The sequence below is a fragment of the Oncorhynchus mykiss genome, chromosome 13, assembly GCF_013265735.2.
Source record: "Oncorhynchus mykiss isolate Arlee chromosome 13, USDA_OmykA_1.1, whole genome shotgun sequence".
NCBI lineage: Eukaryota > Metazoa > Chordata > Actinopteri > Salmoniformes > Salmonidae > Oncorhynchus > Oncorhynchus mykiss.
The window spans coordinates 2,335,483-2,362,927 of record NC_048577.1 but is presented as its reverse complement, the minus strand read 5'-3'; the positions used below and the strand labels follow the sequence as shown (position 1 = coordinate 2,362,927).

General features: G+C 40.8%; 1 protein-coding gene and 1 pseudogene across 1 annotated transcript; both read left to right on the top strand.

Moving 5' to 3' along the window:
* The window catches only part of LOC118938507, a 39,120-nt pseudogene extending 12,475 nt beyond the window's left edge, over positions 1-26,645 (top strand).
* Positions 2,736-11,193, top strand: LOC118938413 (zinc finger protein 436-like). The gene is made up of 4 exons (XM_036942284.1): positions 2,736-3,227; positions 3,652-3,749; positions 3,877-4,051; positions 10,233-11,193. Exons 1-4 carry the CDS (start codon positions 3,011-3,013, stop codon positions 10,829-10,831), a joined length of 1,089 nt encoding a protein of 362 aa, XP_036798179.1. The 5' UTR covers positions 2,736-3,010; the 3' UTR covers positions 10,832-11,193.
* Positions 26,646-27,445: the final 800 nt, after the last annotated feature.

The window sequence follows — 27,445 nt, the reverse complement described above, 5'->3', positions numbered from 1 at the left end:
TTGCAGCTCTTTCAGAACATCTGCTATCTGGATTTGGGTAAAGGAGAACCTGGAGAGGCTTGGGCGAGTAGCAGCGGGGGGGGCGGAGCTGTTGGCCGAGGTTGGAGTAGCCAGGAGGAAGGCATGGCCAGCCGTTGAGAAATGCTTGTTGAAGTTTTCGATAATCATGGATTTTTCGGTGGTGACCGTGTTACCTAGCCTCATTGCAGTGGGCAGCTGGGAGGAGGTGCTCTTGTTCTCCATGGACTTCACAGTGTCCCAGAACTTTTTGGAGTTAGAGCTACAGGATGCAAATTTCTGCCTGAAGAAGCTGGCCTTTGCTTTCCTGACTGACTGCGTGTATTGGTTCCTGACTTCCCTGAACAGTTGCATATCGCGGGGGCTATTCGATGCTATTGCAGTCCGCCACAGGATGTTTTTGTGCTGGTCGAGGGCAGTCAGGTCTGGAGTGAACCATTTTTTGAACGGAGCATGCTTATCTAAAATGGTGAGGAAGTTACTTTTAAAGAATGACCAGGCATCCTCAACTGACGGGATGAGGTCAATATCCTTCCAGGATACCCGGGCCAGGTCAATTAGAAAGGCCTGCTCACAGAAGTGTTTTAGCGAGCGTTTGACAGTGATGAGGGGTGGTCATTTGACTGCGGATCCGTAGCGGATACAGGCAATGAGGCAGTGATCGCTGAGATCCTGGTTGAAGACAGCGGAGGTGTATTTGGAGGGCCATCCTGGCCAGGTGGTCAGGGTGACGTCTATGAGGGTGCCCTTGTTTACAGATTTAGGGTTGTACCTGGTCATCCTTGATGATTTGTGTGAGATTGAGGGTGAGATTGAGGGCATCTAGCTTAGATTGTAGGACTGCCGGGGTGTTAAGCATATCCCAGTTTAGGTCACCTAACAGAACAAACTCTGAAGCTAGATGGGGGGCGATCAATTCACAAATGGTGTCCAGGGCACAGCTGGGAGCTGAGGGGGGTCGGTAAGCAGGCGGCAACAGTGAGAGACTTATTTCTGGAGAGAGTCATTTTTAAAATTAGTAGTTTGAACTGTTTGGGTATGGACCTGGAAAGTATGACATTACTTTGCAGGCTATCTCTGCAGTAGACTGCAACTCCTCCCCCTTTGGCAGTTCTATCTTGACGGAAAATGTTATAGTTGGGTATGGAAATCTCAGAATTTTTGGTGGCCTTCCTGAGCCAGGATTCAGACACGACAAGGACATCAAGGGTGTGCTAAAGCAGTGAGTAAAACAAACTTAGGGAGGAGGCTTCTGATGTTGACATGCATGAAACCAAGGCTTTTTCGATCACAGAAGTCAACAAATGAGGGTGCCTGGGGACATGCAGGGCCTGGGTTTACCTCCACATCACCCGCGGAACAGAGGAGGAGTAGTATGAGGGTGTGGCTAAAGGCTATCAAAACTGGTCGCCTAGAGCGTTGGGGACAAAGAATAAAAGGAGCAGATTTCTGGGCATGGTAGAATATATTCAGGGCATAATGTGCAGACAGGGGTATGGTGGGGTGCGGGTACAGCAGAGGTAAGCCCAGGCACTGGGTGATGATAAGAGAGGTTGTATCTCTGGACATGCTGGTTGTAATGGGTGAGGTCACCGCATGTGTGGGAGGTGGGACAAAGCAGGTATCAGGGGTATGAAGAGTGGAACTAGGGGCTCCATTGTAAACTAAAACAATGATAACTAACATGAACGACAGTATACAAGGCATATTGACATTTGAGAGAGACATACAGGATGTACCGGTACATAGTCAATGTGGAGGCTATATACAGGAGGTACCGGAACAGAGTCAATGTGGAGGCTATATACAGGAGGTACCGGAACAGAGTCAATGTGGAGGGTATATACAGGAGGTACCGGAACAGAGTCAATGTAGAGGGTATATACAGGAGGTACCGGAACAGAGTCAATGTGCGGGGACACAGGTGAGTCGAGGAAAAATACTACTCCTATTACAGATCCAAGTGGTAAAGATTCATATGACATCCATTGTTGAAGGACTGTAGCATCTAATGATGAAACATGTAGCATCTCCACAGAGGAGCTCTGTCATGATTGTAGCAGGTTTACTAACAAGTTACTTATATTAGCTGTGTTGACTTTAGCTAATATGGTGACAACGATGTAGGCTGTGTGTAGCAGATATGAAATGGTTTGGTTTGGAAAGGTTTTAACTCCTGGTCACCTACAGCTGATGTGTTGTGCATTGACGTCCACAAGCGAAGGGAAAAGGTGAGCGAATTGATGTGAGAGGAAATACAACGTGGCAGTTGTGAAAGTGAACTGTGTTTACGCATCATCAGGGGTGAATTCATTCAGACGATTCTGTTGCATGTGATGCATTTGCTCTATTGTTTACAGTATGATTTGTATCGAATAGAGCGTGGCTTTAAGGGAAAAGTATGGTCACATCTATTAAAAACAAATGTGAAAAATGAACAGAGTATTAACACAAATGTGTTTTAAAACACTACCTATTCGTATAAGTATTTATTCATCATCCACATATTCATTTTAAGCTTCTACGTCTGTGTACAGGAAAGTATTATTTGTAAGACAGAAGAGAAAATATATCTGCTTATTGTTATATTATTATGACGTTCTTTCCATCACAAAAAGTGTAGTACCTATTGTTTCCAAACTGCGTTACCCACTCCAGCCAGTAGATGGCGATGTGCGTCTTTCAGGTGATGCTTCTTGCGTGACGTTTAATGGACTGGACGGGACGCTTCTTCAAGAACAACGAGGCGCCAACTCTTTCAACCACCTCGGTAGCCTGCTAGACAACATAAAACTGAAAGATTGATTCTTTAGACCATGTTATTGTACATTAGCTAATCTCAGTGTTTTAGACAAATTTCGGTTGACGTATCTACTGGTGAACTTTAACCTAATGTGCTTGTTCAATTTGCAAACTTGTTAAAGATTGATACTGAGGTTAGCACTAGGCTAGTCGCTAATGCTAGCTAGCTAGCTAGCTAACATCCCTGACCATGAGCTCACTGAACTACTCCTCCCTTGCTAATGAAGCGGAGGTCTGCTGTTTGGAGAAAGAATCTTTCAGAATGAAAAAGGAGGAAGAGGAGGCTGTTATAGTGAAAGAAGAGAAAGAACCTTTCAGAGAGGAAGAGGATGCTATCTTAATAAACGTGAGGGATGAAGACGTTTTGAGAGTGAAAAAGGAGGAGACAGAAGATCCGATTGACACCAGTGAGTACGGTCTTAAAAACAGGGACACAAACTATGCAGTTGTTGAACTAATGTGGGGGTTTTAATGGGCATTCTTACTGTAGGAATTGTTAAATGGTCGATCTGCCATTGGTTCATATACTTTTGGGACTTTTCAATTAGATGTATTGAATTCTCCATGTGGTCGACATTAAAGTTCCCCTCATCTAGTATAACAGTCTTTTAAAATTCAATATTGGTGCGTATATTCTACTTAAAATATAAAAAAGGCACCCATTTTGTGGAACAACCCTTTTACATTTGCATCACAAATATTTTTGTTATGAAATCAAGATGAAAGTGGGCATTTTAGGCTCTTTTTAGACATTCATGCCTCTTGTAAGACTCTGTGATTGCAATAGAAGATCATAAGTTTACCACCTGTTTGATGTTCTCATTCACACAGGAGAGAGACATGACTTTCGTGGATCCTCTGGGGAGCCTCAACAACATCCTGATGCTGACGAGGCAGAGAAGAGTCTCTCCAGATCAGAACACCAGATGGTACAGCTTGGTCTGGTCTAGCATACAGCTTGCTTTATCGGCTTGGGCTGGGTTTCTGTACTTTATGACAACAGTGACATCAGCATCCATAATGATATGTGTCTGTGTCCCCTCTTTATGGTTCCAGGACAACGCTAGCCCTTCCTCCCTCCCGGAGTCCCTGTATCGTACCTCTCCCGGTAGCACCTTACTACTGGGTATGAAGAGGTTGTCTGTGCTGCTGGTGGACTGCAGGAAAACAACGGGGCTGAGTGGAACTGTGAGAGGAGGAGAAGAGATGAAAGGATCAGATTTGAATCAAAGTAAGTGCTGTAGTTTAGTTTGAACAAATACAACAGATCTGCCCACTGGTATCTGTTACCAGGACAACTAGTGGAGTTCTGTTAGTTGACAAGAAGATAGACTGGTGGATATGGATGTTATGAATATCATAACACTGAAAAATGATTCTGCCAATGAAAAGAGAGAAACCAATAGACCATATAAAACCTTGATGAAAGTTAGATTTAGAGAGGAACCAATAGACCATATAAAACCTTGATGAAAGTTAGCTTTAGAGAGAACATTTCAAGATGATCCAATGTAAGGTGCTTGTTTTACAAAAACGTATCCTTAAAACATTATGGATATTACATTGCCTGTCCCAGTCAACCCCCCTATCTTTACAAGACTGTTGAACAGGCAAACTAAACTCTAGACACTGTTAATTAATTAACTAATACCGAGGAAAGCTGTGATCAGGTTTATAGGGAAGGACATTCAATAAACACAGCACTTGAAAATGACTGATTGGCTGAGAGAAATTGATGACGATAAAAATATTGTTTGGGCTGTTTTGTTAGACTTCAGTGCGGCTTTTGACATTATCGATCGTAGTCTGCTGCTGAAAAAACGTATGGCTTTACACCCCCTGCTATATTGTGGATAAAGAGTTCAAAAAAAAGCTAACCTTTATTTAACTAGGCAAGTCGGTTAAATTCTTATTTTCAATGACGGCCTAGGACTGCCTTGTTCAGGGGCAGAACGACAGACTTTTACCTTGTCAACTCGGGGATAAGATCCAGCAACCTTTTGGTTACTGGCCTCCTGCTCTAACCACTAGGCTACCTGCCGCCCCAGAGCTACCTGTCTAACGGAACACAAAGAGTGTTCTTTAATGGAAGCCTGTACAACAAAATCAAGGTAGAATCAGGAATTCCCCGGGGCAGCTGTTTGGCACCTACCTTTTTCAATCTTTACCAATGACATGCCAACGACATTTGAGTAAAGCCAGTGTGTCTGTATGCGGATGACCCAACACTGTACACGTCAGCTACCACGGAAACTGAAATGACAGCAACACTTACAAAGAGCTGCAGTGAGTTTCAGAATGGGTGTCAAGGAATAAGTTAGTCCTAAATATTTCAGATTACCTTAAATTACATGGCCTACTATGCTAATTCTGTAGCGTATTGTTAGAGGGGGGTAAATAAATATTTTGTTGGAGCGCCAGGCAGGTATTGACCCTAGTTATTAAAGTTAGTTATTACCTATTATAACGAAATTATTATTAAATATTATTAAAACTGAAAGGATGAGAGTAGAATAGAGTAGCGCTTCCAGACACATTCTAAACATGGAGTCTTAAAAGAGGACTGTAGCACCTAATGATGAAACATTATGGAGTCTTAAAAGAGGACTGTAGCATCTAATGATGAAACATTATGGAGTCTTAAAGGAGGACTGTAGCATCTAATGATGAAACATTATGGAGTCTTAAAGGAGGACTGTAGCATCTAATGATGAAACATTATGGAGTCTTAAAAGAGGACTGTAGCATCTAATGATGAAACATTATGGAGTCTTAAAAGAGGACTGTAGCATCTAATGATGAAACATTATGGAGTCTTAAAGGAGGACTGTAGCATCTAATGATGAAACATTATGGAGTCTTAAAGGAGGACTGTAGCATCTAATGATGAAACATTATGGAGTCTTAAAGGAGGACTGTAACATCTAATGATGAAACATTATGGAGTCTTAAAGGAGGACTGTAGCATCTAATGATGAAACATTATGGAGTCTTAAAAGAGGACTGTAGCATCTAATGATGAAACATTATGGAGTCTTAAAGGAGGACTGTAGCATCTAATGATGAAACATTATGGAGTCTTAAAGGAGGACTGTAGCATCTAATGATGAAACATTATGGAGTCTTAAAGGAGGACTGTAGCATCTAATGATGAAACATTATGGAGTCTTAAAGGAGGACTGTAGCATCTAATGATGAAACATTATGGAGTCTTAAAGGAGGACTGTAACATCTAATGATGAAACATTATGGAGTCTTAAAGGAGGACTGTAGCATCTAATGATGAAACATTATGGAGTCTTAAAAGAGGACTGTAGCATCTAATGATGAAACATTATGGAGTCTTAAAAGAGGACTGTAGCATCTAATGATGAAACATTATGGAGTCTTAAAGGAGGACTGTAGCATCTAATGATGAAACATTATGGAGTCTTAAAGGAGGACTGTAAACATCTAATGACGAAACATTATGGAGTCTTAAAGGAGGACTGTAGCATCTAATGATGAAACATTATGGAGTCTTAAAGGAGGACTGTAAACATCTAATGATGAAACATTATGGAGTCTTAAAGGAGGACTGTAGCATCTAATGATGAAACATTATGGAGTCTTAAAGGAGGACTGTAGCATCTAATGATGAAATATTATGTAGTCTTAACCTGTATGGGAACGGGGTTCTGCCGCCAACAGCCAATGAAATTGCAGGGCGCCAAATACAAATCAACAGAAATCTCATAAATCAAATTTCTCAAACATTCAAGCATTAGGCACCATTTTAAAGATAAGTCTCGTTCATCCAGCCACAGTGTCTGATTTCAAAAATGCTTCACAGCGAAAGCTCCACAAACGATTATGTTAGGTCACCACCAAGTCACAGAAAAACCCAGCCATTTTTCCAGCCAAAGAGGAGTCACAAAAAGCACAAATAGAGATAAAAATGTATCACTAACCTTTGATGATCTTCATCAGATGACACTCACAGGACTTCATGTTACACAATACATGTGTGTTTTGTTCGATAAAGTGCATATTAATATCCAAAAATCTCATTTTACATTGGTGTGTGTTATGTTCAGTAGTTCCAAAACATGCCACATCAATTTACAGAAATACTCGTTATAAATGTTGATGAAAATACAAGTGTTATGCATGGAACTTTAGATAAACTTCTCCTTAATGCAACCGCTGTGTCAGATTTTAAAAAAACTTTACGGAAAAAGCATACCATGCAATAATCTGAGTACGGAGCTCAGAGCCTAAACCAGCCAAAGAAATATCCGCCATGTTGCGCAGTCAACATTAGTCAGAAATAGCATTATAAATATTCACTTACCTTTGATGATCTTAATCAGAATGCACTCCCAGGAATCCCAGTTCCACAATAAATGTTTGATTTGTTCGATAAAGTTCATAATTTATGTCCATATACCTCCTTTTGTTAGCGTTTGGTGAACAAATCGAAACGTGCGTGCAACTTCCTGCGGAAAGATCGGATGCAAATTTCAAAAAGTTATATTACTGGTCGTATAAACATATCAAACGATATATAGAATCCATCTTTAAGATGTTTTTATCATAAAAGTTCAATAATGTTCCAACCGGAGAATTCCATTGTCTGTAACTCTCTCATGACCGCGTGTCACGAGACCAAGGCACTTTGCCAGACCTCTGACTCATTCCCCTCTCATTCAGCCCCCCCTCAGTAGAAGCATCAAACAAAGTTCTAAAGAAGGTTGACATCTAGTGGAAGCATTAGGAAGTGCAACATAACCAATATCCCACTGTATCTTCAATAGGGGCTGAGTTGAAAAACTACAAACCTCGGATTTTCCACTTCCTATTTAACAAAATATGGAAACGGTGAAGGGGTCTGTATACTTAACGAATGCACTGTGTCTGTGTGTATACTGAACCAAAATATAAACAGCAATTTCAACGATTTACAGCTCATATAAGTCAGTCATTGTAAATAAATAAATCAGGCCCTCATCTATGGACTTTACATGACTGGGCAGGGGCGCAGCCATTGGTGGGCCCTGGAGGGCATAAGCCCACCCATTGCGGAGCCAGGCCCAGCCAATCAGGATTTGTTTTTCCCCACAAACGGGCTTCATTACAAATAGAAATAAAACTCGGGTGGCTGGTCTCAGACGATGTGGAGGTCCTGGGCTGGTGTTGTTCGTCATATGTGGTCTATGGTTGTGAGGCCAGTTGGATGTACTGCCAAATTCTCTAAAATGACGTTGGAGGCGGCTTCGGGCAGAGAATTGAACATTCAATTATCTGGTAACCGCTCTAGTGGATATTCCTGCAGTCAACATGCCAATTGCCCGCTCCCTCAAAACTTGAGACATCTGTGGCATTGTGTTGTGTGACAGAACTGCATATTTTAGTGTGGCCTTTTATTCTCCCCAGCACAAGGTGCACCTGTGTAATAATCAATTGTCAGCTCAAGCTCCAGAGGCCCAACTCAGTCCCATAGACACAGATGAGAGAGTACCCATCAAAGCTATTCGATGGCTAAACAGTATTAATACAATCTTGTAATTTCTCTGTGTCCACCCTATCGTCAACAGGGATATGTTACTGATGTGCTTTGTGTCTGTCTCCAATGTAAAAAAATATATAAAAATGGACATTCCTGCAGTTAGCATGCCAATTGCACGCTCCCTCTGAGACATCTGTGGCATTGTTGTGTGACAAAACTGCACATTTTAGTGGCCTTTTATTTTCCCCAGCACAAGGTGCACCTGTGTAATAATCAAGCTGTTCAATCAGCTTCTTGATATGCCACACCTGTCAGGTGGATGGATTATCTTGGCAGAGAATAAATGTAAACAAGCAGGGATGTAAAAAATTCTGCAATCCTTTTTTTTCAGCTGATTAAACATCCAACACTTTACATGTTGCGTTTATAATTTGCTTATTGCAGTTACTATCAGTTTTAGGAACATCTTTACAAATATTTCACCTTATTTTTTACTTTACAAAATATGACGTCAGTGATAATCAAAATGTTGAAAACCTGTGAACGTCTAAATAATAAATTGGGCCATTTTAACAGCAGGTGTCGAACCCTTTCAACAACTGAGAGATTTTACTGATGTGCTTTGTGTCTTCAACGTAAAAACAAGTTTTGGACTTCCACTTAAAATTACTTATATACTTACTTTGTGTTTAAGGAAGTGTGTACAGTCGTGGCCAAAAGTTTTGAGAATGACACAAATGTTAATTTTCACAAAGTCTGCTGCCTCAGTTTGTATGATGGCAATTTGCATATACTCCAGAATGTTATGAAGAGTGTTCAGATGAATTGCAGTAAAGCATTCTGAGACCATTCATGTGTGCGTTTGCTTCTCAGCCAAGGGTGTAGGCTCAGGTGTAGCCTTAATCCCATTGAGAACTTGTGGTCAATCATCAAGAGGCGGCTGGACAAACAAAAACCCACAAATTCTGACAAACTCCAAGCATTTATTATGCAAGAATGGGCTGCCGTCAGTCAGGATGTGGCCCAGAAGTTAATTGACAGCATGCCAGGGCGGATTGCAGAGGTCTTGAAAAAGAAGGGTCAGCACTGCAAATATTGACACCTCATCAACTTCATGTCATTGTAAATAAAAGCCTTTGACACTTATGAAATGCTTGTAATTATACTTCAGTATTCCATAGTAACATCTGACTAAAATATCTAAAGACACTGAAGCAGAAAATTTAGGAAAGTTATATATTTAGAACTATCTGCTCGATTGGAATATTTTTAAACACTGCTCAAAAAAATAGAGGGAACACTGAAACAACACAATGTAACTCCAAGTCAATCACACTTCTGTGAAATCAAACTGTCCACTTTGGAAGCAACATTGATTGACACCTCATCAGGAGCATGCCCAGGCGTTGTAGGGAGGTCATACAGGCACGTGGAGGCCACACACACTACTGCACCTCATTTTGACTTGTTTTAAGGAAATTACATCAAAGTTGGATCAGCCTGTAGTGTGGTTTTCCACTTTAATTTTGAGTGTGACTCCAAATCCAGACGTCCATGGTTGGATAAATTTGATTTCCATTGATTTTTGTGTGATTTTGTTGTCGGCACATTCAACTATGTAAAGAAAAAAGTATTTAATAAGAATATTTCATTCATTCAGATCTAGGATGTGTTATTTTAGTGTTCCCGTAATTTTTTTGAGCAGTGTATATTCATATTCAGAATGAATAAATAAGTAGTGTAAACATGATCAGTAATTACCAGGAAACTCTACAACATTTGTTTTAAAATCACACTAAGATTGTTAAAACTGGCCTTAGGTTATTGAGGGATCTGATTAGGATTTACCCTCGTAGCAAGGCCGTTTTATCATGTGGAGGTTTCATTCGGGTCCCTATTTTAAAAAACACACTGTCTTTGGCAGGAGAAAGACCAGACTCAGTGGAACCAGAGCGAGGGACGTCCAAACCAGCAAGAAGACATCAGTGCTCCTACTGTGGAAAGGGTTGTAACTGGTTAGGGGACCTGAAACCGCATGAGAGAATACACACTGGGGAGAAGCCTTACCACTGCTCGCAGTGTGGAAAGTGTTTCAGCCGGTCAGGACACCTGAAAACTCATGAGCTAATACACACAGGGGAGAAGCCTTACCGCTGCTCCCAGTGTGGAAAGTGTTTCAACCAATCAGGACACCTGAAAACTCATGAGCTAATACACACAGGGGAGAAGCCTTACCACTGCTCCCAGTGTGGAAAGTGTTTCAAAGGGTCAGTTTATCTGAAAAAACATGAAAGAATACACACAGGAGAGAAGCCTTACCACTGCTCCTACTGTGGAAAGGGTTGTTACTGGTTATGGGACCTGAAACAACATGAGAGAATACACACGGGGGAGAAGCCTTACCACTGCTCCCAGTGTGGCAAGTGTTTCAACGGGTCAGGGGGCCTGAAACAACATGAGAGAATACACACAGGGAAGAAGCCTTACCACTGCTCCCAGGGTGCAAAACATTTGCCCATTTAGGAAGCCTGAAAGAACATGAGACACAGAGGAGAAGGCTTTACAGAAGATTCGATTTTGGGAAAACATATTACTTATAACAATCACTTAAACGTCATTAGAGAATCCACACAGGAGAGAGAAATTACTTCTCTTAGCATGTATATTGATATTTCACATCTCATTGACTCACAACTCATCAGAGAACATGCACAGTGCTCCCATTGTCTTATAGTGTTGACTGATAATGTGTTTACCTACATCATGAAAGAAAAGCAGTGCAAGTATCGAATTTTGTAAAGTTAGTGTGGGAGAGGTGGAAAAATTGTTAGCGATCAATAATGACAAACCTCCTGGCATTGACAACTTAGATGGAAAGCTACTGAGGACAGTAGCTGACTCTATAGCCACTCCTATCTGTCATATTTTTAATATGAGCCTATAGGAAAGTCTTTGTCCTCAGGCCTGGAGGGAAGCCGAAGTAATTCCACTACCCAAGAGTGGTAAAGCGGCCTTTACTGGTTCTAACGGCAGACCTATAAGCTTGCTGCCAGCTCTTAGCAAACTGTTGGAAAAAATTGTGTTTGAACAAATACAATGCTGTATTTCTGTAAACAAATGAACAACATACTTTCAGCAAGCTTATAGAGAAGGGCACTCAACATGTACTGCACTGACACAAATGACTGATGATTGGTTGAGAGAAATTGATAACAAGAAGATTGTGGGAGCTCTATTGTTAGATTTCAGTGCAGCCTTTGATATTATTGACCAAAACCTGTTGTTTAAGAATGTTTGTGCTATGGCTTTTCAACCTCTGCCATAATGTGGATTCAGAGCTATCTATCTAATAGAACTCAGAGGGTTTTTAATGGAAGCTTCTCTAATGTCAAACATATGAAGTGTGATGTACCGCAGGGCAGCTCTCTAGGCCCTCTACTCTTTTCTATTTTTACCAATGGCCTGCCACTGGCATTAAACAAAGCATACACATGCTATGCTGATGTATGCTGATGATTCAACTATATAAGCACCAGCAACCACAGCTAATGAAGTCACTGAAACCCTTAACAAAGAGTTGCAGTCTGTTTTGGAATGCGTGGCCAGTAATAAACTGGTCCTGAACATCTCTAAACCTAAGAGCATTGTATTTGGTACAAAACATTCCTCAAGTTCTAGACCTCAGCTGAATGAATTGTGTGGCTGTTGAACAAGTTGAGGAGACTAAATTACTTGGCATTACCTTAGATTGTAAACTGTCATGGTCAAAACATATAGATTCAATGGTTGTAAAGATGGGGAGAGGTCTATCCGTAATAAAGAGATGCTCTGCTTTTTTGACACTACTCTCCACAAAGCAAGTTCTGCAGGCTCTAGTTTAGTCTAATCTTGATTATTGTCCAGTCGTGTGGTCCAGTGCTGCAAGGAAAGACCTAGTTAAGCTGCAGCTGGCCCAGAACAGAGCGGCTGTCACGCCCTGGCCATAGCTTTTATTCTCTATTTTGGTTAGGTCTCTCTTGGCCAAGAGTTGAGGAGAGACTGACTGCATCACTTCTTTTTATAAGAAACATGAATGTGTTGAAAATCCCAAATTGTTTGCATAGTCTGTGAGGGAATTCCGCCCTATGTGCACAGAAGAGACCACAGGAAAACTTATTTGATCAGGGGTTAGTTTGTTTAATAAGGATTGCAACCCGGAGTTTACACTTACAGCAATTTGCAAGCAAGACACTCATGTTTTCCCTTTTTATCCCCTACTGAGGATCACCCCGCCCAGGCTGATGTCCCTTAACTTTAATACCATATAAGTTTGTGTGTATGCATTGATATGTAGGCTACGTGTGCCTTTTACAAAATGTATGTAGTTCTGTCCTTGAGCTGTTCTTGTCTATTGATGTGCTTTATTACGTGTCATGTTCTGTGTGGACCCCAGGAAGAGTAGCTGCTGCTTTTACAACATCTAATGGGCATCCTAACAAAATACCAAACTCTGTTATTCTCTCTGATCTCAGAAATAAAGAATCTTGGTTTGACTTGGACTCCAGCAGATCCTTATTTTATAATATCCACCTCAACTCTTCCACAGATTGCTGTTTCATCATTGTCTCAATGAAGACTTCTTTGTTTTACTTTCCTGGGGTCATTTACAAGCCTCCCACTGGTTGAATAAACGTTGTTTCCACGTCAAATTAAAAAACATCTTTAACATTGATGAACCTTCACTATCTTCATCCTTAAACTAGCAACATTAACTGATGTCTAAATGACCTTCCTGGCGTTATGAAATCCTAGTTAAATACAATGTTCGCACCAGTTTTCATGTCTTTGGTTATGCAAACATTTGTTTACTAGATTATATTTCTCATTAAGAATAATGTTGTTTTAATTCTATATGGGTCACGCCTGGCTTTGGTCATGTGTTCTCTTATGGGTGTCACGCCCTGACCGTAGATTGCTTTGTATGTTTTTATTTTTTGTTTGTTCAGGGTGTGATGTGGGTGGGCATTCTATGTTTGCATGTCTAGGTTTTGTATATCTATGTTTTGGCCGGGTATGGTTCTCAATCACAGCTGTCTTTCGTTGTCTCTGATTGAGAACCATACTTAGGTAGCCTGTTTTCCCACTGTTAGTTGTGGGTTGTTGCTTTCTGTTTGTGTATCTGCACCTGACAGAACTGTTTCGGTTGTTCTCTTTGTTGTTTTGCATTTTAGTGTTCAGTTTCAAATAAATAATATGAACATGTACCACGCTGCACCTTGGTCCTCACCTTCCTCCTATGAATGCCGTTACGATGGGTCAATGATTTTAATTAGAATATAGCGATGATGCTCTCTTTTCAATCACTTACAGTTTCTTTGGAAAGTATTCAGACCCCTTGACTTTTTTCAAATTTTGTTACGTTAGTCTTATTCTAAAATGGATTAAATAAAACCATTTCCTCAACAATCTACACAAAATACCCCATAATGACATCACAATACCCCATAATGACATCACAATACCCCATAATGACATCACAATACCCCATAATGACAAAGCAGAAACAAGCTTTTTTATAAATGTTTTGCAAATGTATTAAACACAAAATTATTTACATAAGTATTCAGACCCTTTGCTGACTGAGACTCGAAATTGAGCTCAGGTGCATCCTGTTTCTATTGATCATCCTTGAGATGTTTCTACAATTTAATTGGAGTCCACCTGTGGTAAATTCAATTGATTGGACATGATTTGGAAAGGCACACACGTGTCTATATAAGGTTCCACAGTTGACAGTGCATGTCAGAGCAAGAACCAAGCCATGAGGTGGAAGGAATTGTCCATAGAGCTCCGAGACAGGATTGTGTTGAGGCACAGATCTGGGGAAGGGTACCAAAACATTTCTGCAGCATTGAAGGCCCCTGATTTAGCCCCCTGCAGTAAAAGGTTATTAATGGGGTAAAATGATCTGTTTAAGTCATTAGTAAAGGGCACATCATTCAAGAATACAGTTATCTTTTATTTTGTGCTCTATATCCTCTCAATCATTTATTCCTTCATAAACCGAAAACATATGTACCTAAACACAACATGTGTTCAAGGGCCCCTCTAGGTTCACAACCTCTTAACCATTATATCTGGATAGCTGACAACTATTTTTTAAAGGTCAAAAGTGATCTGTTTAGGTCATCAGTAAAGGAAGCATAGTTAGAGTACAATGACCCTTTCAAAGACTGAGACATCCCCCGGACCCCCCTAGATCTATTATTTTTATTTATTATCTGTTTAGGACGTTAGTAAAACAGATGTTTTCAAAGACACCTGGGGGGCCAGGTTGTTAATTATTTTGTGTCCATGTAGTTCCCCTGTGTGCAAGCCCCCTAGATTCACAACTTCTTAACCCTTAACATTCCCATCCAAGGGGAGAGAGAAAGAGAGAGAGACATTTAGTACAGTCATTTAAACATACATATTACAATTGTTAAAGTTTACTATGTAATATTAAATACATGATTGAGTCCTTGAATGAAGAGATGGAGATAAAACTGTCCAGTTTGAGTGTTTCTTGCAGCTTGTTCCCATCGCTAGCTGCAGCGAACTGAAAAGAGGAGCGACCCAGGGATGTGTGTGCTTTGGGGACCTTTAACAGAATGTGACTGGCAGAATGGGTGTTGTATGTGGAGGATGAGGGCTGCAGTAGTTATCTTAGATAGGGGTGAGTGAGGCCTAAGAGGGTTTTATAAATAAGCATTAAACCAGGCGACTGGTATACAGAGATAACCAGTTTATAGAGTATAGAGTGCAGTGAGGTGTCGAATAAGGAGCATTGGTGGCAAATCTGATGGCCGAATTGTAAAGAACATCTTGCCGCTCTTTGTATCCTACCATGACTATATCAACCCTACTCCATGTGTTGTCACTATCATGTATCCTACCATGACTATATCCAACTCAACTCCATGTGTTGCCACTATCATGTATCCTACCATGACTATATCCAACTCAACTCCATGTGTTGCCACTATCATGTATCCTACTTGGCTGAAGCTTTGATCCAGTGGAAGAAGTATTGAGGAGCAGGGAGGTTAAAGGTCACTTCAGGAAACAGCTGTTACTCTACACTATCCCTAGATAATACAGTAATGAGAGAAAATGTATAGAATATTTATGGCTCTATAACATCTCTATCTATATATAACATCTCTTTCTAATCCGTTTTATTGAACCTAATTCCATTTTCTCTGTTTAGTTTTTCCAGGTTTCTGATTTGTCCCTGTTTGTCTGTTTTTGTCTCTAAATCACACTGTTAATAGAAAACAACAACATTGGATGTTCTAAGTCCACAACAATACTTAAACCACATCAGGAGAACACGTTTGAAGTCTGAGAAAAATCTAAGACATGTTCATTTTTATGTGTAGATACCCTTTAATTGAAGTGACACCAGCAAGAGCCTTGTTTGGTTAGTGGTGTCTCTGTAGCACACATGTGATTGCAGAGTCTGCTGAAAAATCACTGGATTGATGCTAATAGTCATGGTATCATTCTGCCAGGGAGGCATACACTACTTTGTAGTTAACATTTAATTGACAAGGTTTTTTGGGAAAGCTTTTCCATCAACCAGAAGATGGTTGTCATTAGCATCATCGCTAACAGCTACACATAGTGGTAGACAAATGCACTCAGACAGGGGCATTTCCTGGCTGTTTCCTCTTCAGAAAGTTGAAGGAAAATACAAATCACTGAGGCTAATTTAACAATGACTTGCAGGCAGTCGGTTCAGAATAACGATGACAAAAATGGAAAACTCTTTAATCTGTCACCTAATCCTACCTAACGGGCAGGTCAGCCCTGGAGTAAAGTATTGGCTGTAACAAGTAAGAGAAAACATAACATCTGTTTCTTTTAAAATTTCTTCGCATGACATGGCTTGCCAGAATAAACATTGTTATTAATATTTTTCCAAACTGCGTTACCCACTCCAGTCAGCAGAGAGCGATATGAGTCTTTCAGGTGATGCTGCTTGCGTGACGTATAATCTAGTGGACGGAACTGGAGGCTTCTTCAACAGCGACAAAAGGCTTCTGATTCAACCAACGTGTTGCTTTGCTTGCGAACATAAAGTTGAGTCTTTGAAGCTCTTTAGACCAATCTTGTGTATATTACTCTTAGTGTTTTGAATATAATTATGTTTACCCATCTACTAGTTCATTTTTAACGTCATTTGCTCGTTAAATTAGCAAATGTGTTACTAAATTGATACTGCATTAGGCTAATCGACCGGAACATGAGCTCACAAAGCTGGACCGAGAAAGAACCTCTGGTGAAAGGAGAGGAAGAAGCTTTCAGGATGAAAAGGGAGGAAGAGGAGGCTATCACATTGAAAGAAGAAGAGGATGATATTACAGTGAAAGAGGAAGATGGGAAAGAGGTTGTCAAAGTGGAAGGGGAGGAGGTAGCAGCTTTCAGAATCAAAAACGAGGAAGATGCCATAACATTGAAAGAAGAGAGTGTAGTGAAAGAAGAGGAAGAACCTTTTAGAGTAAAAGAGGAAGAGGAGGCTATCTCAATAAAAAAGGAGGAAGACGTTTTGGGAGTGAAAGCGGAGGAGGCTGAAGATCAGACTACCACCAGTGAGTACTGTCTTAAAAACAGGGACACTATGTAGTTCTTGAAATAATGTATTGTTTTAAAGGGGCATTCTACTTCAGTTCAACACTTGAATATGTTGTTCAGTACTGTGGGAATTGTTTAAGGGACAATCTGCCATTGGTCATATGTTTTTGGGACTTCGATGTATTGAATTCTCATTCTCCATGTGGTCTACATTAAAGTTCACCTCATCTAATATAACAGGCTTTTAAAATCTACTTAAAATATCAAAGGGATGTAAAGGCACCCATTTTGTGGAAATGACCCTTTACATTTGCAACACAAACAATATTTTACAAAATCATGATGGAAGTGGCCATTTTTTACATATTCATGCCTCTTGATTGTAATAGACGGTCATAAGTTTACCGTCTGTTTGCTGTTCTCGTTCACACAGGAGAGAGACGTGACTATCGTGGATCCTCTGGGGAGCATCAACAACATCCTGATCCTGCTGACGAGGCAGAGAAGAGTCTCTCCAGATCAGAACACCAGATGGTACAGCTTGGTCTGGTCTAGCATACAGCTTGCTCTCTCTGGGTCTAGGCTGGATTTCTGTAAAGCACTACATGACAACACTGGCATCAGCATCCATAATGATATGTGTCTGTGTCCCCTCTTTATGGTTACCAGGAAAACGCTAGCCCTTCCTCCCTCCTGGAGTCCCCATGTCGTGCCTCTCCCAGTAGCGCCTTACTGCTGGGTATGAAGAGGTTGTCTGTGCTGCTGGTGGACTGCAAGAAAACAACGGGGCTGAGTGGAACTGTGAGAGGAGGAGAAGAGAAGAAAGGATCAGATTTGACTCATCAAAGTAAGTGCTGTAGTTCAGTTTGAACAAATTTAATAGATCTGCCCACTGGTATCTGTTACCAGGACAACCAGCAGAGTTCTGTTAGTTGACAAGAAGATAGGCTGGTATCTGTTGCCAGGACAACCAGCAGAGTTCTGTTAGTTGACAGGAAGATGGCCTGGTATCTGTTACCAGCACAACCAGCAGAGTACTGTTAGTTGACAGGAAGATAGACTGGTGGATATGGATGTTATGAATATCATAACACTGAAAAGGATTCTACCAATGAAAAGAGAGGAACCAATAGACCATATAAAACCTTGATGAAAGTTAGATTTAGAGAGGAACCAATAGACCATATAAAACCTTGATAAAAGTTAGATTTAGAGAGAAACCAATAGACCATATAAAACCTTGATAAAAGTTAGATTTAGAGAGACACCAATAGACCATATAAAACCTTGATGAAATTTTGCCTTAGAGAGGAACCAATAGACCATATAAAACCTTGATGAAAGTTAGCTTTAGAGAGAGAGTTTCAAGATGATCCAATGTAAGCTGCTTGTTTTACAAAAACTTTTCCTTAAAAATGATGACCTGACTTTTTTCCATCTTTACCAACGACATGCCAACGACATTTGAGTAAAGCCAGTGTGTGTCTGTATGCGGATGACTCAACACTGTACACGTCAGCTACCACGGAAACTGAAATGACAGCAACACTTAACAAAGAGCTGCAGTGAGTTTCAGAATGGGTGGCAAGGAATAAGTTAGTCCTAAATATTTCAGATTACCTTAAATTACATGGCCTACTATGCTAATTCTGTAGCGTATTGTTAGAGGGGGGTAAATCAATATTTTGTTGGAGCGCCAGGCAGGTATTGACCCTAGTTATTAAAGTTAGTTATTACCTATTATAACGAAATTATTATTAAATATTATTAAAACTGAAAGGATGAGAGTAGAATAGAGTAGCGCTTCCAGACACATTCTAAACATTATGGAGTCTTAAAGGAGAACTGTAGCATCTAATGATGAAACATTATGGAGTCTTAAAGGAGGACTGTAGCATCTAATGATGAAACATTATGCAGTCTTAACTTCTTATGGCTAACATTCCGCTGAAACGGCAGAGGGCGAAATGCAAAAATATTTTTTAGAAATATGTAACTTTCATGCATTCACAAGTGCAATACACCAAATTAAAGCTTAGCCTGTTGTTAGTCTCCCCATCATGTCCGATTTCAAAAAAGCTTTACAGCGAAACCACACCATATAATTATGTTAGGTCAGAGCCTCTTCACAAAAACACACACAGCCATTTTCCAGCCAAAGAGAGGAGTCACAAAAAGCAAAAATAGAGATAAAATTAATCACTAACCTTTGATGATCTTCATCAGATGGCACTCATAGGACTTCATGTTACACAATACATGTATGTTTTGTTCAAAAAAGTTCATATTTATATCCAAAAATCTCAGTTTACATTGGAGCTTTATGGTCAGTTATGTTGTGCCTAGAAAACATCCGGCAAATTTTCAGAGAGCCACATCAATTTACAGAAATACTCATATTAACTTTAATAAAATATACAAGTATTATGCACAGAATTATAGATATACTTCTCCTTAATGCAACCGCTGTGTCAGATTTCAAAAAAGCTTTACGGAAAAAGCAAACCATGCAATAATCTGAGTATGGCGCTCAGACACAACAACAAGCCATGCAGATACCCGCCATGTTGTGGAGACAGAAATAGCGTTATAAATATTCACTTACCTTTGATCTTCATCAGAATGCACTCCCAGGAATCCCAGTTAAACAATAAAAACATTTTTGTTTGTTTGATGAAGGCCATTATTTATGTCCAAATACCTCCTTTTGTTAATGTGTTTGGTAAAGAAATCCAAACTCACGAGGCGCGGGCAAGTCCAGGCGAAAGTTCAGATGAAAAATTCAAAAATGATTTTTTTCCCGTGGATTCTCTCTCCCTGTAGTGCTGTACTGAAACAGCTGCTCTCCCTCTCTCTCCCTCTCTCTCCCTGTAGTGCTGTACTGAAACAGCTGCTCTCCCCCTCTCTCTCCTTGTAGTGCTGTACTGAAACAGCTGCAAAACGTGTCTCGTGGCGTTGCTGGATGCGGGCCTCGCTCTGCTGCTTTGCCAGTTAATTTGTTATTTTATTACAGCTATGGCCTTTGTCTTTTCACCTGGAGTTGTTTATTTATGTCTGAGAAAAAAAACATCTTTCAACTCATAAAACATATACAAAATAAACTCAGCAAAAAAATATTACGGATCTTTTTCAGAACCTTGTCTTTCGAAGATTATTCGTAAAATTCCAAATAACATCACTGATCTTCATTGTAAAGGGTTTAATCACTAACCTTTGATAATCTTCATCAGATGACACTCAATACATTAATGTTTTGTTCGATAATGTGCATATTTATATCCACAAATCTCGGTTTACATTGACGCCATGTTCAGAAATGCCTCCAAAATATCCAGCGTAATTACAGAGAGCTACGCCAGATAACAGAAATACTCATCATAAACTTTGACGAAAGATGCATGTTTTACATATAATTAAAGATACACTGGTTCTTAATGCAACCGCTGTGTCAGATTTCTTTTAAACGTTACGAAAAAAGCATACCATTCAATAATCTGAGACGATGCTCAGAAGTAAATATATTTCTCCGCCATGTTGGAGTCAACAGAAATACGAAATTACATCATAAATATTCCCTTACCTTTGATGATCTTTCATCAGAATGCAGTGCAAGGAATCCTAGTTCCACAATGAATCATTGTTTTGTTCCATAATGTCCATTACTAGTGTCCAATTAGCTACTTTTGCTAGCACGGTTAGTTCACATATCCAAAAGCTGGTGCTGGTCCAATGAACAGGTCAAACTATGTAGAGAATCAATCTTCAGGATGTTATTTTCATATATATCCAATAACGTTCCAACCGGAGCATTCGTTTTTGTCTGCAGAGTAATGGAACGCTGTCGATATCAACAGTCATGTGCGCAACCAGGAACGGGCATTCTGACAGACCACTGACTCATTCCCCTTCCATCAAGTCCCACATCACACGAGAGGCTTCATTCCATGTTCTACTGACTGTTGACATCTAGTGGAAGGCGTAGGAAGTGCGAACAGATCCATATCTTGTTTGGATGTGAATAGGCGATGACTTGAATTTCGACCAGCCCCAGAATTTCAACTTCCTGTTTGGAAGTTTGTCTGCCCTATGAGTTCTGTTATATTCACAGACATAATTCAAACAGTTTTAGGAACGTCAGAGTGTTTTCTATCCAATAGTAATAAAAATATGCATATATTAGCATCTAGGACAGAGTAGGATGCAGTTCACTATGGGCACGCAATTCATCCAAAGTGAAAATGCTGTCCCCTATCCCTAACAGGTTTAAATGCTGTCCCCTATCCCTAACAGGTTTAAACGCTGTTTCCCGTGCTTGTTCAATGAACCATAAACAATTAATGAACATGCACCTGTGGAACGGTCGTTAAGACACAAACAGCTTGCAGACGGTAGGCAATTAAGGTTACAGTTATGAAAACTTAGGACTCTAAAGTGGCCTTTCTACTGAATCTGGAAACACCAAAAGAAAGATGCTCAGGGTCCCTGCTCATCTGCATGAATGTGCCTTAGGCATGCTGCAAGAAGGCATGAGGACTGCAGATGTGGCCAGGGCAATAAATTACAATGTCCGTACTGTGAGACGCCTAAGACAGCGCTACAGGGAGACAGAATGGACAGCTTATCGTCCTCGCAGTGCCAGACCAAGTGTAATAACACCTGCCCCGGATCGGTACAACCGAACATCACACCTGCGGGACAGGTACAGGATGGCAACAACTGCCCAAGTTACACCAGGAACGCACAATCACTCCATCAGTTCTCAGACTGTCTGCAATAGGCTGAGAGAGGCTGGACTGAGGGCTTGTAAAGGCAGGTCATCACCAGACATCACCGGCAACAACGTCGCCTCTGGGCACAAACCCACCGTCACTGGACCAGACAAGACTGGCAAAAAGTGCTCTTCACTGACAAGTCACTGACAAGTCACGGTTTTGTCTCCAGGGGTGGTGGTCGGATTCGCGTTTATTGTCTAAGGAATGAGCATTACACGAGGCCTGTACTCTGGAGCGGGATCGATTTGGAGGTGAAGGGGCAGTCATGGTCTGGGGTGGTGTGTCACAGCATCATCAGACTGAACTTGTTGTCATTGCAGGCAATTTCAACGCTGTGTGTTACAGGGAAGACATCCTCCTCCCTCACGTGGTACCCTTCCTGCAGGCTCATCCTGACATGACCCTCCAGCATGACAATGCCACCAGCCAAACTGCTCATTCTGTGTGTGATTTCCTGCAAGACCGGAATGTCAGTGTTCTGCCATGGCCAGCAAAGAGCCAGGATCTCAATCCAATTGAGCACGTCTGGGACCCGTTGGATCGATCTTAAGTTTGCTGAAAATAAACGCAGTTGACAGTGAGAGGATGTTTCTTTTTTTTGCTGAGTTTAGATTGACGAGGGGGAAAAAACTAAGATTTTTAGAATAATGCTGAAATGTAACAACATTTGGAAAAGTTGAAGGGGTCTGGATCCTTAATGAATGCACTGTGTGTGTATACTGAACCAAAATATAAACAACAATTTCAACGATTTACAGTTAATTTTAGTCAGTCATTGTAAAGGAATAAATTAGGCCCTAATCTATGGACTTTACATTTACATGCCACACCTGTCAGGTGGATTAATTATCTTGGCAAAGGAGAAATGTTCACTAACAGGAATGTAAACAAATTTGTGCACAAAATTTTTGAGAAATAAGCTTCTTTGCTTATGGAAAAATTCTGGGGTCTTTTATTTCATGAAACATGGGACCAACACTTCACATGTTGTTTTATATTTTTTAGCAACATCTACTCAAATTATTTTTACTTTACACAAACTTTCAAGGACATTCGTGATAGTCAAAATGTACAAAATCTTTGCACAAAATATCATGACACTTGTGATGTTCACAAATTTTGTACATTTTGACTGTCTAAATAAAAGAAATTGACGCAGCGGGCGTTGTCATGGAAATTCATGTATACTGAGAGAGACTTTAATTTCTTCAAACAATCATTTTTTATTTAATATTGATTAATTATTGCAATAATTAAGCTGTTGACCCCACACTCTTGAGTGTGTTGCCGAGAACATTAACCTTGAATAAAAAACAGAGCTCTTATAAATGCTTAGTCAGGGCTGGTTCCACCCCTCCCATGCTGATTGGGGGGCATCACAAGCCATCCTGGGTTCATCCTGTGGTCATCTGCACCTGATGTTGTTTTAACCCCCCAACCCGGCTGTAGGTTTTTATCAGTAAGTCATGATTCAATTGTCAGCTCAAGCTCCAGAGGCCCAACTCAGTCCCATAGACACAGATGAGAGAGTACCCATCAAAGCTATTCGATGGCTAAACAGTATTAATACAATCTTGTAATTTCTCTGTGTCCACCCTATCGACGCTTTGTGTCTGTCTCCAACAAAAATATAAAAATGCACATTCCTGCAGTCAGCCAATTGCACGCTCCCTCTGAGACATCTGTGGCATTGTGACAAAACTGCACATTTTAGAGTGGCCTTTTATTTTCCCCGGCACAAGGTGCACCTGTGTAATAATCAAGCTGTTCAATCAGCTCCTTGATATGCCACACCTGTCAGGTGGTTTAGACGTAAAAACAAGTTTTGGACTTCCACTTAAAATGACTTATTTACTGTTATGTTTAAGGAAGTGTGTATAGTCGTGGCCAAAAGTTTTGAGAATGACACAAATGTTAATTTCACCAAATCTGCTGCCTCAGTTTGTATGATGGCAATTTGCATATACTCCAGAATGTTATGAAGAGTGTTCAGATGAATTGCAATTAATTGCAAAGTCCCTCTTTTCCATGCAATTGAACTGAACCCCCCCCCCCCCCCCCCCCCCAAAACTGGAAGCTTCAAAAGGAGGGTGGTGCTTGGAATCATTGTTCTTCATATGTCACCCACGGATAAAAAGGGCTTCACAGGCAAGGATATAGCTGCCAGTAAGATTGCACCTAAATCAACCATTTATCGGATCATCAAGAACTTCAAGGAGAGCGGTTCAATTGTTGTGAAGAAGGCTTCAGGGCACCCAAGAAACTCTAGCAAGTGCCAGGACCGTCTCCTAAAGTTGATTCAGCTGCGGGATCGGGGCACCAACAGTACAGAGCTTGCTCAGTAATGGCAGCAGGCAGGTGTGAGTGCATCTGCACGCACAGTGAAGCGAAGACTTTTGGTGTCAAGAAGGACAGCAAAGAAGCCACTTCCCTCCAGGAAAAACATCAGGGACAGACTGATATTCTGCAAAAGTTACAGGGATTGGACTGCTGAGGACTGGGGTAAAGTAATTTCCCCTGATGAATCCCCTTTCCGATTGTTTGGGGCATCCGGAAAAAAGCTTGTCCGGAGAAGACAAGGTGAGCGCAACCGTCAGTCCTGTGCTGAGACCATTCATGTGTGGGGTTGCTTCTCAGCCAAGGGTGTGGGCTCACTCACAATGTTGCCTAAGAACACAGCCATGAATAAAGAATGGTACCAACACATCCTCGAAGAGCAACTTCTCCCAACCATCCAGGTACAGTTTGGTGACGAACAATGCCTTTTCCAGCATGATGGAGCACCTTGCCATAAGGCAAAAGTGATAATTAAGTGGCTTGGGTAACAAAACATAAATATTTTGGGTCCATGGCCAGGAAACTCCCCAGACCTTAATCCAATTGAGAACTTGTGGTCAATCATCAAGAGGCGGGTGGACAAACAAAAACCCACAAATTCTGACAAAATCCAAGCATTGATTATGCAAGAATGGGCTGCCATCAGTCAGGATGTGGCCCAGAAGTTAATTGACAGCATGCCAGGGCGGATTGCAGAGGTCTTGAAAAAGAAGGGTCAACACTGCAAATATTGACACCTCATCAACTTCATGTCATTGTAAATAAAAGCCTTTGACACTTATGAAATGCTTGTAATTTATACTTCAGCATTCCATAGTAACATCTGACAAAAAATGTCTAAAGACACTGAAGCAGCAAACTTTGTGGAAATTAATATTTTTCATTCTCAAAACTTTTGGCCACGACTGTAGGTCGCATTCTGTATCATACAGCTATTAAAGTTATATATTTAGAACTACCTGCTCGATTTGGAATCCAGTGACGTCTGTGTCTTGAGTGTTCTAGAACTGTTTCGTTTTTTGTGTTCTGACGAAAACAGAATGAATAAATAAGTAGTGTAAACATTATCAGTAATTACCAGGAAACTTTACAACATTTGTTTTAAAATCACACTAAGATTGTTAAAACTGGCCTTAGGTTATTGAGGGATCTGATTAGGATTTACTCTCGGAGCAAGGCCGTTTTATCATGTGGAGGTTTCTTTCGGTCTCTATTTTTCTTTTAAACACTGTCTTTGGCAGGAGAAAGACCAGACTCAGAGGAACCAGAGCCAGGGATGTCCAAACCAGCAAGAAGACACCAGTGCTCTTACTGTGGCAAGTGTTTTAAGCGGTTAGGGAACCTGAAACGGCACGGGCTAGTACACACAGGGGAGAAGCCATACCACTGCTCCCAATGTGGCAAGCATTTCAGCCAGTCAAGGGATCTGAAAAAACATGATAGAATACACACAGGGGAGAAGCCTTTCTACTGCTCCCACTGTGGCAAGTGTTTTAACCAGTTAGGGACCCTGAAAAAACATGGGCTAGTACACACAGGGGAGAAGCCTTACCACTGCTCCGACTGTGGCAAGCGTTTTAAGCGGTTAGGGACCCTGAAACAACACGGGCTAGTACACACGGGGGAGAAGCCATACCACTGCTCCCAGTGTGGCAAGTGTTTTAACCAGTCAGGGCATCTGAAAGACCACGAAAGAATACACACAGGGGAGAAGCCTTTCTACTGCTCCCAGTGTGGCAAGCGTTTCAGCCAGTCAAGGGATCTGAAAAAACATGAAAGAATACACACAGGGGAGAAGCCTTTCTACTGCTCCCAGTGTGGCAAGCGTTTCAGCCAGTCAAGGGATCTGAAAAAACATGATAGAATACACACAGGGGAGAAGCCTTTCTACTGCTCCCAGTGTGGCAAGCGTTTCAGCCAGTCAGGGGATCTGAAAAACCATGAGAGAAGACACACAGGGGAGAAGCCTTACCACTGCTCCCAGTGTGGCAAGTGTTTCACCCAGTCAGGGGATCTGAAAAAACATGAAAGAATACACACAGGGGAGAAGCCTTTCTACTGCTCCCAGTGTGGCAAGTGTTTCAGCCAGTCAGGGGATCTGAAAAAACATGAAAGAATACACACAGGGGAGAAGCCTTACCACTGCTCCCAGTGTGGCAAGTGTTTTAACCGGTCAGGGAGCCTGAAACAACACGAGAGAATACACAGAGGTGAGATGCATTACCACTCCTCCCAGGGTGCAAAGCTTTTGCCCATTTAGGAAGCCTGAAAGAACATGAGACACAGAGGAGAAGGCTTTACAGAAGGTTAGACTTTGGGAAAACATATTACTCATAACAATCACTTAAACGTCATTAGAGAATCCACACAGGAGAGAGAAATTACTTCTCTTAGCGTGTATATTGATATTTCACATTTCATTTTTCTTACAATTCATCAGAGAACATACACAGTGTTCCCGCTGTCTTATATTATTGCCTTATAATGTGTTTACCTGTTTTTACCATATGAAATTGCTTCTTCCAATTATTGATAAACATGTACCTGTTAAGAAACTGACTGTTAGAACTGTTAAGGCTCCATGGATTGATGAAGAATTTAAAAACTGTATGTTTGAAAGAGTTGGGGCAAAAGGAGTGGCTAATAAGTCTGGCTGGCTTACATACTGCAAATTGAGAAATTATGTGACCAAACTCAACAAAAATAACCTACTTTATTAAGAAGCCAAGATCAATGATATAAAGAATGATGTAATAAAACATCATGAAAGAAAAGCAGTCCAAGTATTGAATGTTGTGAAGTTAGTGTGGGAGAGGTGGAACAATTGGTATCGATCAATAATGACAAACCTCCTGGCATTGACAACTTAGATGGAAAGCTACTGAGGACAGTAGCTGACTCTATAGCCACTCCTATCTGTCATATTTTTAACATGAGCCTAGAGGAAAGTCTTTGTTTTCAGGCCTGGAGGGAAGCCAAATTAATCCACTACCTAGTCATGTAAGACTGTAAGTAAGACTGGAACATAGTATCAACAGGAACTCTTAGTTCCCTTTATCCATCTGTTACCTAAAATATAGTTTCAACACACAGACATCTGACTTTGTACAGTTGACCTTTTCATGCACTTGCAAGGTGTCTACCACTGATTCTTTATCTCAAGCTAAAGCAAAACATGAATCATTGTACTTTTGTCATCACAGGTGTTCCTGTAATGTACAGATATCATCAAAGTTCTTACAAGTCAAATGACACACATCTCTGACACACTTATCCCACCAGACATGCCACCGGGGGTCTTTTCACAGTTCACAAGATTCCAGAACAAATTCAAGAAAGCGTACAGTATTATATAGGGCCCTTATTGCATGGAACTTCCTTCCATCTCATGTTGCTCAAATAAATAGCAAACCTGGTTTAAAAAAAACAGATA